This window comes from Macaca fascicularis, chromosome 14 (genome assembly GCF_037993035.2).
Source record: "Macaca fascicularis isolate 582-1 chromosome 14, T2T-MFA8v1.1".
In the NCBI taxonomy this organism is placed as follows: Eukaryota; Metazoa; Chordata; class Mammalia; order Primates; family Cercopithecidae; genus Macaca; species Macaca fascicularis.
In genome coordinates, this window is record NC_088388.1 from 56380886 (window position 1) to 56398006 (window position 17121).

General features: G+C 40.0%; 1 protein-coding gene and 1 non-coding gene across 3 annotated transcripts in view; both read right to left on the reverse strand.

The window, feature by feature from the left end:
* Window positions 1-17121, reverse strand: part of IPO7 (importin 7) — a 65463-nt gene that overhangs the window by 12174 nt on the left and 36168 nt on the right. For both annotated transcript variants that reach the window (XM_045371470.2, XM_045371469.2), the window contains 13 exons: window positions 15209-15303; window positions 15016-15100; window positions 12653-12787; window positions 11925-12024; window positions 10819-10895; window positions 10543-10659; window positions 7209-7298; window positions 6642-6807; window positions 5591-5751; window positions 4419-4547; window positions 1435-1501; window positions 1225-1350; window positions 47-144 (listed from right to left, as the gene is read on the reverse strand). In XM_045371470.2, coding sequence (XP_045227405.1) covers window positions 47-144; window positions 1225-1350; window positions 1435-1501; window positions 4419-4547; window positions 5591-5751; window positions 6642-6807; window positions 7209-7298; window positions 10543-10659; window positions 10819-10895; window positions 11925-12024; window positions 12653-12787; window positions 15016-15100; window positions 15209-15303 — 1446 coding nt within the window. The remainder of the gene's footprint in view (window positions 1-46; window positions 145-1224; window positions 1351-1434; window positions 1502-4418; window positions 4548-5590; window positions 5752-6641; window positions 6808-7208; window positions 7299-10542; window positions 10660-10818; window positions 10896-11924; window positions 12025-12652; window positions 12788-15015; window positions 15101-15208; window positions 15304-17121) is intronic.
* On the reverse strand, window positions 6884-7065 carry LOC123568929 (small nucleolar RNA SNORA23). The gene has a single exon (XR_006692480.1). It is a non-coding gene; the product is annotated as a small nucleolar RNA SNORA23 (small nucleolar RNA).

Consider the following 17121-nt stretch of genomic DNA (forward strand, 5'->3'; position numbering starts at 1 on the left):
TTTATAGCAGAAGCCTCATGAAATCTGATATATAAAAATGACTTACCTTTTTGCACATACTGTATATCATTTCAAGATACTTGGTGTCAGACAGAAGTGTGTCTGTATCAACTGTTACATAATTATGAAGGAGGGGCATCATATCTGTATTAATGAAAAACATCAGTTATACATCTTTAGTAACACAAATGCTTTATCTTTGTTTTTGAAAAATTTCCTTAGAAAAAGGCAAATCTATGAGATTTTGTCTCTAACATTCACCTTTTTTTGGGGGGAGGGGTGGACACTCTCACTCTGTTGCCCAGGATAGAGTGCAGTGGTGTGATTAAAACTCACTGTAACCCCAAACCCTGGACTCAGGTGATCCTCCCACCTTAGCCTCCCAGGTAGCTAGGACTACAGGCACACTCCATCTCGCCTGATTAATTTAAAAGCGTTTTTAGAGACAGGGTCTAATAGCCCAGGCTGGTTAAGAACTTCTGGAATGAAGTGCTTTCCTGCCTTCCCAAAGTGCTGGGATTACAGGCGTGATCCACTAAGCCTGGGCTTAACATTCAGTTTTAATTAAAATATATTCATTTATACTTAAATGCAGAAATGATCCTATTAAGAAAGTGATTTTCTTTGTACTTAGTTAAACATAAAAATTATAGACACATTTTTACATTTATATGGAGAAGATTATGAGGGGGTATGTGGATATGTATGTGTATTAACAAAGAATAAACCTATAATAACTAAATTGTATAGCAGAAATCAATACCATGCGTCACCACTGAGCATTAACTTCTATTGATAACTCTTCCGAACAGTGAAGCAGTCTGAACACTCAAAAGTGTACGTTCAGGCTAGGCACAGTGGCTCAAGCCTTTAATCCCAGCACTTCAGGAGGCTGAGGCAGGAGGATCACCTCAGGTCGGGAGTTTGAGATCAGCCTGACCAATATGGAGAAACTCCGTCTCTACTAAAAATACAAAATTAGCCGGGCATGGTGGTACATGCCTGTAATCCCAGCTACTTGGAGGCTGAGGCAGGAGAATCACTTGAACCCAGGAGGCATAGGTTGCAGTGAGCCGAGATTGCGCCATTGCACTCCAGCCTTGGCAACAAGAGCGAAACACCGTCTCAAAAAAAAAAAAAAAAAAAAGTGTACGTTCAAATGATAAGCTACAAATAAATCAAAGCAGGGAAACCCCTCAGTATTTCCATGCTGATTTGACTCACCTGTAAAATAATCAAAGCCATCTTGCTGAAAGACTTCAAATACAAGGGGTAGTAGCTGCCACATCTGTGGAGACACTTGTTGACATGTCAAACTGTGTGCTAAAGAGAAGATCTCCTCATAGAATTCTAAAAGAGAATACTAAGTCATTAGGCAAATGCTTGCTCATGTGAAACAGCACTAAATTCTTAGCACAATCAGAGGTATAATACCTAAGACATGCTGTTGTAAAACAGTACCAATGACCTGCAAGCAGATTCCCTCAAGCTGTTGGGTTATCTAAAAGAGAAGAAAAAAAAAATCATATGCAGTTACAGCCCACTAAATGGCTTAGTAAGATAACGTATACTATAATTCAGTACACTTAAATGTAAAGTCAATATTGTGAAAAAATTAAGTCTTTGTTTTTTTTTTTTTTTTGAGACGGAGTCTCGCTCTGTCACCCAGGCTGGAGTGCAGTGGCGCGATCTCAGCTCACTGCAAGCTCCGCCTCCCAGGTTTACGCCATTCTCCTGCCTCAGCCTCCCAAGTAGCTGGGACTACAGGCGCCTGCCACCTCGCCCGGCTAAGTTTTTGTATTTTTAGTAGAGACGGGGTTTCACTGTGTTAGCCAGGATGGTCTCGATCTCCTGACCTCGTGATCCGCCCGTCTCGGCCTCCCAAAGTGCTGGGATTACAGGCTTGAGCCACCGCGCCTGGCCCAAGTCTTTGTTTTAAAATGACTTACACATTATGAAATTGTGATCTCAGATAAAAATGGAATGAAATACCATTACATTGAGAAAAACACAAGGAATGGCCAGCTTAAATTTACCTAAAAAGGAAAAAACAACATTCTCGAAAAATGCAAACAACTATGAAAATAAAAGAGTTGGCCGGGTGCGGTGGCTTAAGCCTGTAATCCCAGCAGTTTGGGAAGCCAAGGGAGGTGAATCACCTGAGGTCAGGAGTTTGTGACCAGCCTGGCCAGCATGGTGAAACCCCATCTCTACTAAAAATACAAAAAATTAGCCAGGCATGGTGGTGGGTGCCTATAATCCCAGCTACTTGGGAGGCTTAGGTAGGAGAATCTCTTGAACCCGGGAGGCAGAGGTTGTAGTGAGTCGAGGGCCATTGCACTCCAGCCTGGGCAACAAGAGCAAAACTTCATCTCAAAAAAAAAAAAAAAGGAAGGAGTTACCACCATTCTGAAGATAGCACATCTGTTATGTGCACATAGAGATTAATCAAGCTCAAGGTATGAAAAGTCACTGTCAATGACTTACAGAGAAATTATCTGAAGGCAGGCATTATTGCTATGAATCTCAATAATCCTTAAGTCACCTTAGTTTTTCAAAGTGTATTAGATACAGTGAACCATGGAATCTGAACTCAGCTCCCAACTCAAGACTGACAGAAAATACAAATTCCTCTATAATTGTCAATATAGTCCTAAATTAGACCCCAAATCCCCGAGGGCCATAAGAATGTTAAGGGGAGGAAGGGTAAAATAATACCCACTAATCAGATATAAAAGCAAGACATCCATTTCAGATACACAGAACTTAATACATTTACAACTCCTTAAATAGAATTAACAATTCATCTATTAAAACATAAAGCACATATAGGATTGGTCATGGCTTCTGCTTATATCCAATTATAATGCAGAATACAAAAACAGTTTACGTGGCTGGTGTGGTGGCTCATGCCTGTAATCTCTGCACTTTGGGAGGCCAAGAGAGGTGGATCACTTGAGGCCGCGAGTTCCAGACCTGCCTGCCAAAATGGTAAAACCCTGTCTCTACTAAAAATAGAAAAATTAGCTGGGCGTGGTGGTGCATGCCTGTAGTCCCAGTTACTCAGGAGGCTGAGGCAGGAGAATCACTTGAACCTGGGAGGCAGAGATTGCAATGAGCCAAGATGGTGCCACTGTACTCCTACCTAGGCAACAAAGGGAGACTCCGTCTCAAAAAAACAAGCTTAGTGAAAAACCTCATGCTGTAAAAGGCAACGTGCAGATAATCTGAAAACATGTTATTTATGGATAAAAGATATATTACATTACAAGCATCTGCACTGCAATTATAAACACCAAATTCATGACTGTTACTTCTATAGGAAGAAAGGAAGCAGGGAAAAGGGGTTAGGAAGTGGTCCCCTGAGGGCTTTCAACTGCATCAATCTGAAATTGTTTTTCTCTTCTCTTTTCTCCTTCCTTTCCCTTTCTCTTCCTTTGTTTCTTTTCTGACGTAGTGTCTCGCTCTGTTGCCCAGGCTGGAGTGCAGTGGCGTGATCTTGGCTCGCTGCAGCCTCTGCCTCTCAGGTTCAAGTGATTCTCCTGCCTCAGCCTGCCAAGTAGTTGGGATTACAGGTGCCTGCCACCAAGCCCAGCTAATTTTTTGTATTTTTAGTAGAGACAGGGGTTTCACCATGTTGGCTAGGCTGGTCTCAAACTCCTGACCTCAGGTGATCTGCCCACCTCGGCCTCTCAAAGTGCTGGGATTACAGGCATGAGCCACTGCGCCCGGCCGCCCAATAATGGATTTTTTAAAAAATGGAATTATTTAAAACATACAGAAAAGAGTAAATAAGAAGAAAACTATAACCAAAACTTCTTAATCACCTAAACTTTATTTTATTACATTTTTAACACTTAAAATATTTCCTTTATGTTAAGAAAAACAATTTCAGGGCCAGGTGCAGCGACCATTGCAATCCAGCCTGGGCAACAGAGCAAGACTCTGTCTCCAAAAAAAAAAAAAAAAAAAAAAAAAAAAAATCCATTATTACAATTCTTACTTTTCCAAAAGACAACTGGAAAAGAAGAAAACTAGGAAGATGGTAGTAATGGTTGCATAACAACATGAATATACTTAAAAATGGTTAGGATTGTAAATTTTATGCTATGCGTATGTCACCAAAATTTTTCAGAGAAAAAGAAAACTAAGAAAAATATTTTTTTTCCTGGGAACCACCATATTTCCGGATCTGAGAAACCATGAGGAGCCAAAATCCTGAGCCCTAAGATGGCAAAACAAATACTTGCTTCCTATTCCTTCTACTAATACTTTAGAACTTAAAATATAATGTACCAATCTTATCTTTAAAAGGGAAAATGGCAAAAACACGGTACATGAGATGCCAGAGAGATATCAGAGCCCTCTAAAAAGCATAAAATGGCTTGAAAAACTGCAACACTGGATCATCTTCTTACCTCTTTATGATCTTCAACTACACTAAGAAGTGTATCAATTGTATTCAGAATTCCCATAGCAGTAACTGCTTTGTCATCACTACCTTCTTCATCTGGCCCCGTCTGGATTACTTGGTTAAATGTCATTGCCTAGATTCAAGAGAATATAACTCAAGTTTGTCACTGAGGCATTATAAACATGTTTTTGTCTAAGACTTTTAATTATTAGAACGTTCTCATTGGGAAACCACAACAAATCAATGTCTCCAAATTGATTAATGATCATAAAGAGCTTAAGCTCTATAATCAAATAGTCTACTCATTGGTTGACCTTAAACAAGCTACTTGACTTCTCTTGACCTTTTCTGCATGCCACTTTGGGGATTTCATAGACACCGTATGAGGACTAAATGAGGCAAGGTATAAAAGGTACTTAATATTATGAATAGTTGTCATTAATATTACTGGTTACAACTTGACAATGTCCAAATAAAAGCATATTTAATCATCAAGGGGGTCACTGATTTATCTTCTGTAAAATTCAATCGATTATTTTGAGCATTCCAGGCCACTACACAGATAGTCATGCTGCAGCCTGAGGTAGTAGTTAAGAACAAATACTGTGAAGGCCCATCTATAAATCCTAACACCACCCTGCCTAGCTTAGGCAATTAACCATTTTATACCTCACATTTTCTCTATAAAACAGGAATAATTCTGAAACACAATTGTGTTAGAATTAAATAACTTAAGTGTCTCTCAAGGGCTTTATGTGCTACAGAGTAATGTCAGTGAAGTATCTGCTATAAAGCAAGGGTCCCCAATCTCCAGGCTGTGGAGTGGTACCAGTCCATGGCCTGTTAGGACCAGTAGATAAGTGGTGGGTGACTGAGCATTACTCCCGGAAATTCTCATAGGAGTGCAAACCCTACTGTGAAATGTGCATTCAAGGATCTAGGTTGCACACTCCTTATGAGAAACCATTGCCTGCCTGATGATAAGAGGTGGAACAGTTTCATCCCAAAGCCATCTCCCCCAGACCATCTGTGGAAAAATTATCTTCCACGAAACCAATCCCAAGTGCCAAGAATGTTGGCTGCTATAAGGTAAGGCAAGTCACTTGTGACATAACCTGGAACATACTGAGAGCTACAATAAAATGCTTGCAAAAATGATAGGTTCAAACAACATACCAAATGTTGTGTCATTTCTACTGCAATAGGAGTAACTTCTTCACTATATTCACAGATCATTTTCTGAATTACATTGGTAAGGTCATCATTTTCTGTTTCTCTTATAATATGAAGAAGAGCCTGCATTACAGGTCTGATGAATGGCGTGATATATTCTTTAGCTGTAAGAGAAAGAGTAAAAAACTTGCATAAAACACCTAAAACTTAGGCCGGGCGCGGTGGCTCAAGCCTGTAATCCCAGCACTTTGGGAGGTCGAGACGGGCGGATCAGGAGGTCAGGAGATCAAGACCATCCTGGCTAACACGGTGAAACCCCGTCTCTACTAAAAAATACAAAAAACTAGCCGGGCGAGGTGGCGGGCACCTGTAGTCCCAGCTACTTGGGAGGCTGAGGCAGGAGAATGGCATAAACCCAGGAGGCGGAGCTTGCAGTGAGCTGAGATCCGGCCACTGCACTCCAGCCTGGGTGACAGAGCGAGACTCCGTCTCAAACAAACTAAAAAACACCTAAAACTTCTTAAAACCTGGTATAACAAATATCAATGAGTTTTTTTAAAAAGTACTTTCTCATAAAAAGCAAGTATGCCAAGTTTCTAGGATTATGGCTTTTCACAATTACTACTATATAGTTATATACATATAGTAACGATATGTAAAACATATATAACTATATATTATATGTAACTATATATATATTTTGTGTGTGTGTGTGTGTGTGTGTGTGTATATATATTTTTTTTATAAGAGGCAGGGTTTTGCTCTGTTGCCCAGGCTGGAGGACAGTGGCAATCACAGCACACTGCAGCCTCAAACTGCTGGGCTTGAGTGATCCTGCTGCCTCAGATTCCCAAATAGCTGGCACTACAGGTACATGCCACTATGTTCAGTTAATTTTTTTTATATTTTTTTGTAGAGATGTTACCCAGGCTGGTCTTGAACACCTGGCTTCAAGCGCTCTTCCCACCTAAGCCTACCAAAGTGCTAAGATTACAGGTGTGACCCACCGCACCTGGCCAACATTCACTTTTCTTGACATACACAAATCCTTTACCTTTTTCTTGATTGCTGATCAATACTTGAAGAGCAATGGCAGCTTCCACTTTCACAGGCATTTCTCTATCATCAATCAGACATCTTCTTGTTAGCTCTAAGGCCGTTTGAAGGTTCTGATCACTTTTGAACTTCACTTCACAAAAATAGTGAAGTACCCAGCAAGCCTTTTGTAAAAACACAGTGAGTTAGTGTAGATACCTTACCTTAAATTCCCCCAAGCTAATCTCTATTCCCTGAGTTCTGTGTGTGGGAATTTGGAGGCTGGCCAGTGGTAGATGTGTCCAGAGACAACACTAGACCAGTACTATGATCCCAAGTTACTCTTTGGCTGCATGACGTTTGTGTGGATAGCAAGATCTGAATGCAAAACACAGACAGACACTGCTACCAGACACAGATGAAACCTATGCACACATTACAGCAGCCATGTAAAGATTTACATTAAACAGAAACCTAAAATAAAATACAGCCTTCAAAGTGAACATTTCAAAGTTTCAATATAAAAGTCCACAGAATCATTCATTACAAGACAAAAGTATACAAATAATGCAGCTTTAAAACATACCCTTGCTCTCATGTAGCCTAGTTCACTGCTGAAGAGAGGGAATACATGATTCTGCAACATGTATTCCATCTGATCTTTATAGATCTTTTTCTGTAAATACAAACAACAGTTATTTTGATACAGTTCCAAATATAATCATCTCAATTTCCAAACAGATATAACACTGTTAAAAATGACTATTAATATTACATATATTTATGCTCATTCTTTGAACCCCAGAATCCACAACCAATTTTCTTATTCCAGAACTTCACCACCAAAAACCACTAAACACATTTTTACATGTTTTTATATTCCTTGATTAGAAAGCCATTATGCCAAATCTTACCAGCAACAGTGTTTGAGTGTTGTAAGTTTGGTTAATTTTATTTGTTACTATGAAACTTTTATAATTAAAAAACTTCTCTGATAAAGTTTCTGGTTGAAAATAACATAACCTGAGAAAAATCCTGCTTTCAAACTAATAAACTGGCTATCTAAAAAGGCAGACTTTTTTTTTTTTTTGAGACAGAGTCTCACTCTGTCGCCCAGGCTGGAGTCCAGTGGCACAATTTTGGCTCACTGCAACCTCCACCTCCCGGGTTCAAGTGATTCTCTAAAAAGGCACTCTCAATATTCAAGGTGAGTATTTTCTAAGTGCAAAGAAGCTTTTTACAAGAGTTCCTTAAACTGCACATTAAATCAACATTAAAAATGTAAGACACTTATATATCGACACTTACATAATCAAACATGACAACTTAATGCAATGTGAGACCCTGGCCTGGGTCATGGAACAGAAAAACGGACACAGTGGGAAATCTTGTGAAATTTTAAAAAGGTCCATAGATTAGTTGATAGTATCAACTCAAAATCAACTTCATGTTTTTGATAACTGTGCCTCTACCTATGTAAGGTATTACCCCTAAGTGAAGCTAAGTGAAAGGTAAGAATAAACTTGAACGTGCCAAGAGAACTCACTTAATTCTCAGCCTTCTATACCACAAATGATTAGAATGTCTTTAATATATACTTTATAAACAAAGAGAAGGATGGGTGAACACGTATAGAAAAGATGAAAGACGGCCAGGTGCAGTGGCTCACGCCTGTAATCCCAGCATTTTGAGAAGCCGAGACGGGTGGATCACCTGAGGTCAGGAGTTCGAGACCACCTGGCCAACATGGTGAAACCCCGTCTCTACCGAAAATACAAAAACTAGCTGGTGTGGTGGCAGATGTCTGCAGTCCCAGCTACTTGGGAGGCTGAGGCAGGAGAATCTCACTTGAACTCAGGAGGTGAAGATTGTAGTGAGCAGAGATCACGCCACTGCACTCCAGCCTGTATGACAGAGTGAGGCTCCATTTCCAAAAAACGAAAAGATAAAAGATACAATGACTAAATATTCTATGAATATTTAGTGCCTGGCTTTAGAATGCAAAGATTTCTAACAACTCAATTATAAAAGACAACCCGATTAAAAATGGGCAAGGGTCAGGCATGGTGGCTCACGCCTGTAATCCTGGCACCTTGGGAGGCTGAGGCGGGCAGATCACCTAAAGCCAGGAGTTCCAAGACCAGCCTGGCCAACATGGCAAAACCCCATCTCTACTAAAAATACAAAAATTTGGCTGGTGGTGGGCACCTGAGGCATAAGTATCCTCATGGTTGCAGTGAGTCGAGACTGTGCCACTGCACTCCAGCATATAGGGAGGTGGGGCTGGAAAGCTCAGCTTCTTGGGAGGCTAAAGCAGGAGAAGCACTTGAACCCGAGAAACTGGTGGCTGCGAGCCGAGATCTCACCACTGCACTCCAGCCTAGGTGACAGAGCAAGACTCCATCTCAAAAAAAAAAACCAAACAAACAAAAACAAAGGCAAGCAATGTTTTTGGAGCAAGCAATTTGAATAGATATTCTCTAAAGAAAATATACAAATGGACAATAAGCACATGAAAAGTTTCAAAGCCACAAAGAGATACTACTTCACATTCACTAGGATGGCTATAATCAAAATATACTGCTGGTAGAAATATAAAATGGTATAGGTATGTTGGAAAATGGTCCTGCGGTGTCTCAGATTATGACCAGCAATTCATACTCCTAAGTACATACCCATGAAAAATGAAAACATTATGTCCACATAAAAACTTAAACATGAATGTTAACAGCAACATTTGTAGTAGCCAGAAAGTAGAAACAATTAATGAATGAGTAAATAGGCCGGGCGCGGTGGCTCAAGCCTGTAATCCCAGCACTTTGGGAGGCCGAGACGGGCGGATCACGAGGTCAGGAGATCGAGAGACGATCCCGGCTAACACGGTGAAACCCCGTCTCTACTAAAAAATACAAAAAACTAGCCGGGCGAGGTGGCGGGCGCCTGTAGTCCCAGCTACTCGGGAGGCTGAGGCAGGAGAATGGCGTAAACCCGGGAGGCGGAGCTTGCAGTGAGCTGAGATCCGGCCACTGCACTCCAGCCTGGGTGACAGAGCAAGACTCCGTCTCAAAAAAAAAAAAAAAAAAAAAAAAAAAAGAATGAGTAAATAAAATGAGGTATATTAATATAATGAAATATAATTTGGCAACAAAAAGGAAAAAGTACTGAAACATGCTACAACACGGATAATCCTTGAAAACATTACACCAAATTAAGTCACCCAAAAAGGGCTACATATTCTATGATTCCATTTATATAAAATACCCAGAATAAACAAATCCATAGAAAAAACGTGGACTATAGGTAGCCTAGGGCTGGGAGATTTGGGGTGAAATGTGGAGTGACTGCTAATGTATACAGAGTTCCTTCTGGGGGTGATAGTTATACAACTGTGAATAAACCATTGAGCTGTACACTCTATAAGGCTGCTATTTTTTATTTTTATTTTTTGAGACGGAGTCTCTGTCACCTGGACTGGAGCGTAGAGTGCAGTGGCATGATCTCGGTTCACTGCAGCCTCCGCCTCCTGAGTTCAAGTGATTTTCCTGCCTCAGTCTCCCAAGTAGCTGGGATTACAGGTGCCCACCACCATGCCCGGCTGATTTTTGTATTTTTAGTAAAGACGGGGTTTCACCATGTTGGCCAGGCTGGTCTCCAACTCCTGACCTCAGGTGATCCCCCCTCCTTGGCCTCCCAAATAGCTGGGATTACAGGCGTGAGCAACCACACCTGGCCTATTTTTTATTTTTATAGAGATGGGGTCGCACTATGTTGCCCAGACTGGTCTCCTGGGCTCAGGCAATCTGCCTGCCTCAGCATCCCAAAGTGCTGGGATTATAGAAGCGAGCCACTGTGCCTGGCTGGCTGTTTATTTTTAAAAACTACTTGCATACTCATGCACATACAAACACACTAAAGAATACCTTCAGAAGTATTTCAGCTAAAGAGCCAATCATATGCAGGGCTCCATCTTTTTTTCGAGGGTCAGCATTTGGTTCTGTAAGAATCTGGTAACAAAATCCCATAGTCTTTTGCAGTACCTAGATTAAAAGAGAAAAGTACTGTTATTGAATAGGCCAACAGTCCTTAAAAAACATACTAACAAAATGACTCACATGACTAACATGTAAAACTGAGTGTATAGTTGAATAAATGTTAAATAATACAGCAAAAGTTATCTAAACATTAAATAAGCCTACCTCTTTCCTCTTACTACAGGCTGTAAACAAAAGTGTCTGGGCAGCAGTGGTAGGAGAAATGAAATCTTCAAATACATCTAGAGAACAAGTTTAAAATTAAGACAATAAATATTAATTTCTTCACCAAAGCATTAAAAAAATTGCTTAATCTTTACATATGAAAATGATCCCAGATCCCCTTATAATTTTGCAAAAGCAGAATTCAATGTCTTTTCTGTACAAATTAAATGTTTTTATTTGCTTGTCTGTTTTGAGATGGAGTCTCGTTCTGTCACTCAGGCTGGAGTGCAGTAGGGTGATCTCGGCTCATTGCAACCTCCAACTCCCAGGTTCAAGCAATTCTCCTGCCTCAGCCTCCCAAGTAGCTGGTTTACAGGTGCCTGCCACCATGCCTGGCTAATTTTTGTGTTTTTAGTAGAGATGGGGTTTCACTATATTGGCCAGGCTGGTCTCAAACTCCTGACCTCAAACGATCTTCCCACCTAGGCCTCCCAACATGTTGGGATTTACAGGCCTTAGTCAACGCACCTGGCCTATGCATATTAAATGTTAATCCATTAATTCCTCCTAATAGTTTTTGTTTTTGTTAACTCAGAACTTAGCAGTTTAAATCATACATATGAAACACTACTGATGTTAGAATTTTCACAACAGGGTCACAAAAGTACAAGCTGTGAAAAGCACAGATGACTTGGTAAGAAGGACCAATACTCAACATTATTAGCCAAATTACAATTCTTTAATTCTGTACAAGGACTTCATGTGACTCCAACTTCCAAGATGTGTTCTATCATTTCCCACTCATATGATAGCTAACATAAGATCCAAAAGTATAGTTGAGACATTTAGTGTTGAGGTGTAATCTTAAATATTTAACAGTTTTGGCATTCAGTAATAAAAACTTAACAGTACTGAATTTGTGTCTGCTAAAAATAAGATTATCATTATCAAATATCATAATTAATAGCCCCAAAAAGGACTACACAAGGGATCAATTACATTAAAACACCAAAGAAGATACATAATACCCCCAGGTTGGCTACACACAATCACTGTAATCTTAATTACTGACATTTTTTGTTTCTAAAAATGTGAAAATTCCTCACCAAACTTCATGCGTATATATTCATAAGGGTCTTCTTGCCAAAGTTCCTCATCAGCATCTGTGTAGCACATCAATGGAAAAATAACATCTTGGATAATGCCCTGCAATTTAAAAGTTAAGAAAACAATAGCCATCAATTTTCAAATTTAAACCTTCAAATTTCCTTTAAGTATTAAAACCAAAGTAACACTATATGTATTTTAAAGCTTAATATCAAACGTTAGTAATGCATTTAATGTGTTCTAAGATCAACTATCAAACTTCCCCTCTCTGTAATAATTATAAGATATACATGTACATAGGTCGCAATTAAGTATTCTAAATATATATAATTTAGTCTATAAAATTCTATAGCTCTAAATAAAGCACATCAATTATTCATAGAAATAGCAGGTAAGTCACTTATCCTAGAAACGAATCTGGTGAAATAAATTTCCTTGGCTACTCCAAATTATATGATAAAATATAATCATAGTCCAATAGTAAGAACTTAAATTACAAGTTTGAAGAAAAGAGTTTTGGATTTTAAAAGGTAAGTTGGATATTCACAAAATAACTCTCATAACTTTACGTCAGAGTGTTTTCTCTCCTTTTTCTGCTATACTCTCAAAACAATCACCAGAAGTAGACTAAGTAACATAACTCAACAAACATGCAATTTTTCAACCTTTATGACAATTGATGTTATTTATATTATATTTGCTATAAAAACATTTCAGATAAAATTACTTGTATATGAGGCTTCAGATTCTTCCAGGTGAGAGCATGAGAAACTCCTTGATTAATATAATTTAATGTCTGTTGTAAAACTCGAGGAGCCATATATTGCTTCTCCTTGTACTGATACAACACCTTCAATAAAACCTTGGGAAAAAATTTTCGATCAAAAATCAATGTTCAAATAGAAATTTCAACCACTTACAAGCCAGTAAAAACAGTTAACACATATCTTAATGTCCAGCTCTTCATCAAGAAAAACAACTGTATACTTTGAAAAATAATTTAACTCATTTCTGATTAAGAAAAGAGAAAATTATATGCTATCTTCATTTTTCTGGTGTTTTTGTTGTTTTTGTTAGAGACAGTGTCTCACTACGGTGTCCCGGCTGGTCTCTAACTCCTGGTCTCAAGCGATTCTCCCATCTCAGCCTCCCAAAGTGCTGGGATTACAGGTGTAAGCCACCGCACCTAACCCATATGCTACCTACTGAAAAATCACAGTATTGGGAGAAAACCCTATCTTGTTAAAGCCATCTTCTGGGAAAACCTTACCCGAAGCTGTCAACTGCCTATTTAGCATCTGTCAATAGTTCTCACTCTACTTCATGTTTCAGATCATCGATAATGCAAAATGTGGTCCACAACCTCTAGTGGTCCCCAAGACTATTTCAGAGGATCTACTAGTTTAAAGCTACTTTCACAATAATGTTATCTTTTTCTTTTTTTAAAAAACTGTGTTTTGAGTAAATCAGTATTTGCATCAATGGTACAAAACCATGGTGTTAAATGTTCTGTTGCCTTATTTGAATCAAGAGAGTATGATATTAAAATCACTGTATTTTTATTTACTTATTTATTTGAGATGGAGTTTTGCTCTTGTTGCCCAGGCTGGAATGCAATGGCACTATCTCGGCCCACCGCAACCTCTGCCTCCCAGGTTCAAGTGATTCTCCTGCCTCAGCCTCCTGATTATAGGCATGTAATTAGCCATCATGCCCGGCTAATTTTGTATTTTTAGTAGAGACAGGATTTCTCCATGTTGGTCAGGCTGGTCTCGAACTCCTGACCTCAGGTAATCTGCCTTCCACAGCCTCCCAAAGTGCTAAGATAACAGGCGTGAGCCACCACTCCCGGCCAAGTCACTGTATTCTTTACAGCCATATTCTTATAGAACAAGTTTTTCCTAAGTTTTTTTTTTTTTTTTTTAAGACAGAGTTTTTCTGTGTCTCCCAGGCTGGAGTGCAGTGGCGTGATCTCAGCCCACTGCAACCTCTGCCTCCTGGGTTCAAGCCATTCTCCTGCCTCAGCCTCCCCAGTAGCTGGGATTACAGGCACACACCACCACACCCAGCTAATTTTTGTATTTTTAGTAGAGACAGTGTTTCACCATGTTGGCCAGCCTGGTCTTGAACTCCTGACCTCATCATCTGCCCGCCTTGGCCACCCAAAGTGCTGGGATTACAGGTGTGAGCTACTGCACCCAGCCAAGAATATATGTAATGACAAGAAAAATTATGATTACTCAATGAGAAGTATACATACAGCCATTCTACTACATACCAAAGTACAATGGTTACAACACTTGGGAGACTGAGTTGCAAGCTGAAATAGTCTCTTATTCCACGAAACACTACATTATGCTTGAAAGAACAACTGATAGACAATAATTATTGAGACTATGAATACGGCAGATTTTTCTCAAAAACGAATAAAATGAGTACATCATTTCAAGGAAAATTGCTGACAATATGTTACTGGTGTTAAAATTTGAGGTTTCAAGCAAAAATTAGAATTATGGGCCAGGCGCGGTGGCTCACGCCTGTAATCCCAGCAGTTTGGGAGGCCGAGGCAGGTGTTCACCTGAGGTCAGGAGTTCAAAACCAGCCTGACCAATATGGAGAAAACCCATCTCCACTAAAAATTCAAAATTAGCCGAGTGTGGGGGTGCATGCCTATAATCCCAGCTACTCGGGAGGCTGATGAGGCAGGAGAATCGCTTGAACCCGGGAGGCAGAGGTGGCAGTGAGCCAAGATTGTGCCACTGCACTCCAACCTGGGCAACAAGAGAAAAAGAAAAAAAAAATTATTTCCATTAACATGTAACAGGCCTGTTATTATTTTTTAAATGAACTGCTTACTCTTATTTTAATTTCTAAATGATAAATATCACTAGGTCTAACTCACATAAATGAGAACTCAATGGTATCATAAGTAATTTGAACATAAAGAGATCCTGAGACCAAAAATGTTTGAGACCTGGTACAGGGTCCAAACATGCACTCTTTAGAAGTCAAAGAAACTAGAAATAAGCAATATATAAATTAACTTAAAGATACCATGTTTTCACTTAGAAAAACTAAAAACAGACTTACTTGCTGGACACCAACAGCAAATGCCTTCAGAAATACTTCAGCAAATTCATTATACTCCTTGGAAACATTGCCAGGGCTTCCATATCTAAAAGAACATCAAAATGCCCATTGTTTCTTTATAATGCTTTATGCCAGCACTTTAAAGCAAAACCTTAATAAATTAATTTAAATCACCATATATGGATGAGATTACCTTTCAAAAAGTCTTGCTAAAATATGTAAGGCCCACTTCTTGCATTTCCACCATGGTAACTCAGGTCGATCATCTTCTTCAACTTGAAGTGTTTCCTTTAAAGAGACACTTATTTAATGATAGAGATAACACAATATAGGAGGAACAGCATGAGATGAGAACAGATTGACAAAAATGTGAATGCTTCTCTAATGTTGGCCTTTTTTTTTTTTCTTTGTGAGACAGAGTCTTGCTCTGTCACCCAGGCTGGAGTGCAGTGGTGCCATTTCAGCTCACTGCAAGCTCTGTCTCCCGGGTTCAAGCCATTCTCCCGCCTCAGCCTCCCAAGTAGCTGGGACTACACGCATCCCCCCACCACGCCCAACTAATTTTTTGTATTTTTAGTAGAGATGGGACTTCACCGTGTTAGCCAGGATGGTCTCGATCTTCTGACCTCGTGATCTGCCCGCCTCAGCCTCCCAAAGTGCTGGGATTACAGGCGTGAGCCACCACGCCTGGCCTGATGTTGGCCTTTCATAGTAGAAGGTTAGACTTGGAAAAGTATTAACCCTATTTAAATCCAAGAGGCATCCTCACTGCTTCACTAGTTGGTTATAAAAGACATGCTTTTTAAAATTCTTCTACAAGCTTAAAACCAAACATTTTAGTCAAGATCTAAATAGTACAGTCAAGGCCACGACAAGTGTAGCTTAATCAAAATCAGTATACTATTTCATAATGGAAAGGGCACGAGAAACTCCATTTCGGAAATCTAGTTTCAGGTATATAAGTATAAATGTGCAAGGATTTGTGTACAAGAATACTAATTCTAATACTATTTGTAATGAAAAAAAATTGCCAAGAACTTGAACATTCATTAATAAGGGAATGTTTAATTATGGAAGATCCATAAAAGATTATTACACAATCGGCCGGGCGCGGTGGCTCAAGCCTGTAATCCCAGCACTTTGGGAAGCTGAGACGGGCGGATCACGAGGTCAGGAGATCGAGACCATCCTGGCTAACACGGTGAAACCCTGTCTCTACTAAAAAATACAAAAAACTAGCCGGGCGAGGTGGTGGGTGCCTGTAGTCCCAGCTACTCAGGAGGCTGAGGCGGGAGAATGGCGTAAACTCGGGAGGCGGAGCTTGCAGTGAGCTGAGATCCGGCCACTGCACTCCAGTCCGGGCGACAGAGCAAGACTCCGTCTCAAAAAAAAAAAAAAAAAAAAAAAAAAAAGATTATTACACAATCACTGAAAGAAGGAACTGGATCATTATATATTAACCTAAGACATCCATAACATATATATATATATATATTTTTTGAGACAGAGTCTTGCTCTGTCGCCAGGCTAGAGTGCAGTGGCACAATCTCGGCTCACTGCAAACTCCGCCTCCCTGGTTCAAGTGATTATCCTGCCTCAGCCTCCCCAGTAGCTGGGATGACAGGTGCGCGCCACCACGCCCAGCTAATTTTTGTATTTTTAGTAGAGACGGGGTTTCACCATGTTGGCCAGGATGGTCTCGATCTCCTAATCTCATGATCCGCCTGCCTCAGCCTCCTAAAGTGCTGTGATTACAGGCATGAGCCACTGCGCCCAGCCTATCCATAGCATATTTTTCAAGTAGGATAAGGAAGTGAACATACAGAGCAAGTGAACACTCTCATACATTGCTAGTGAGAGCAATGCTACAGCCACTTTGGAAGCTACTTACAAAGTAAAACATACACCTACCCTATGACCCAATTCCTTTCTTTGATATTTATGCAAGAGTGTGAAAAACATGTGACCACAAAAAGACACGTAAGAATGTTCATAGCGGCCAGGTGCGGTGGCTCAAGCCTGTAATCCCAGCACTTTGGGAGGCCGAGATGGGTGGATCACGAGGTCAGGAGATCGAGACCATCCTGGCTAACACGGTGAAACCCC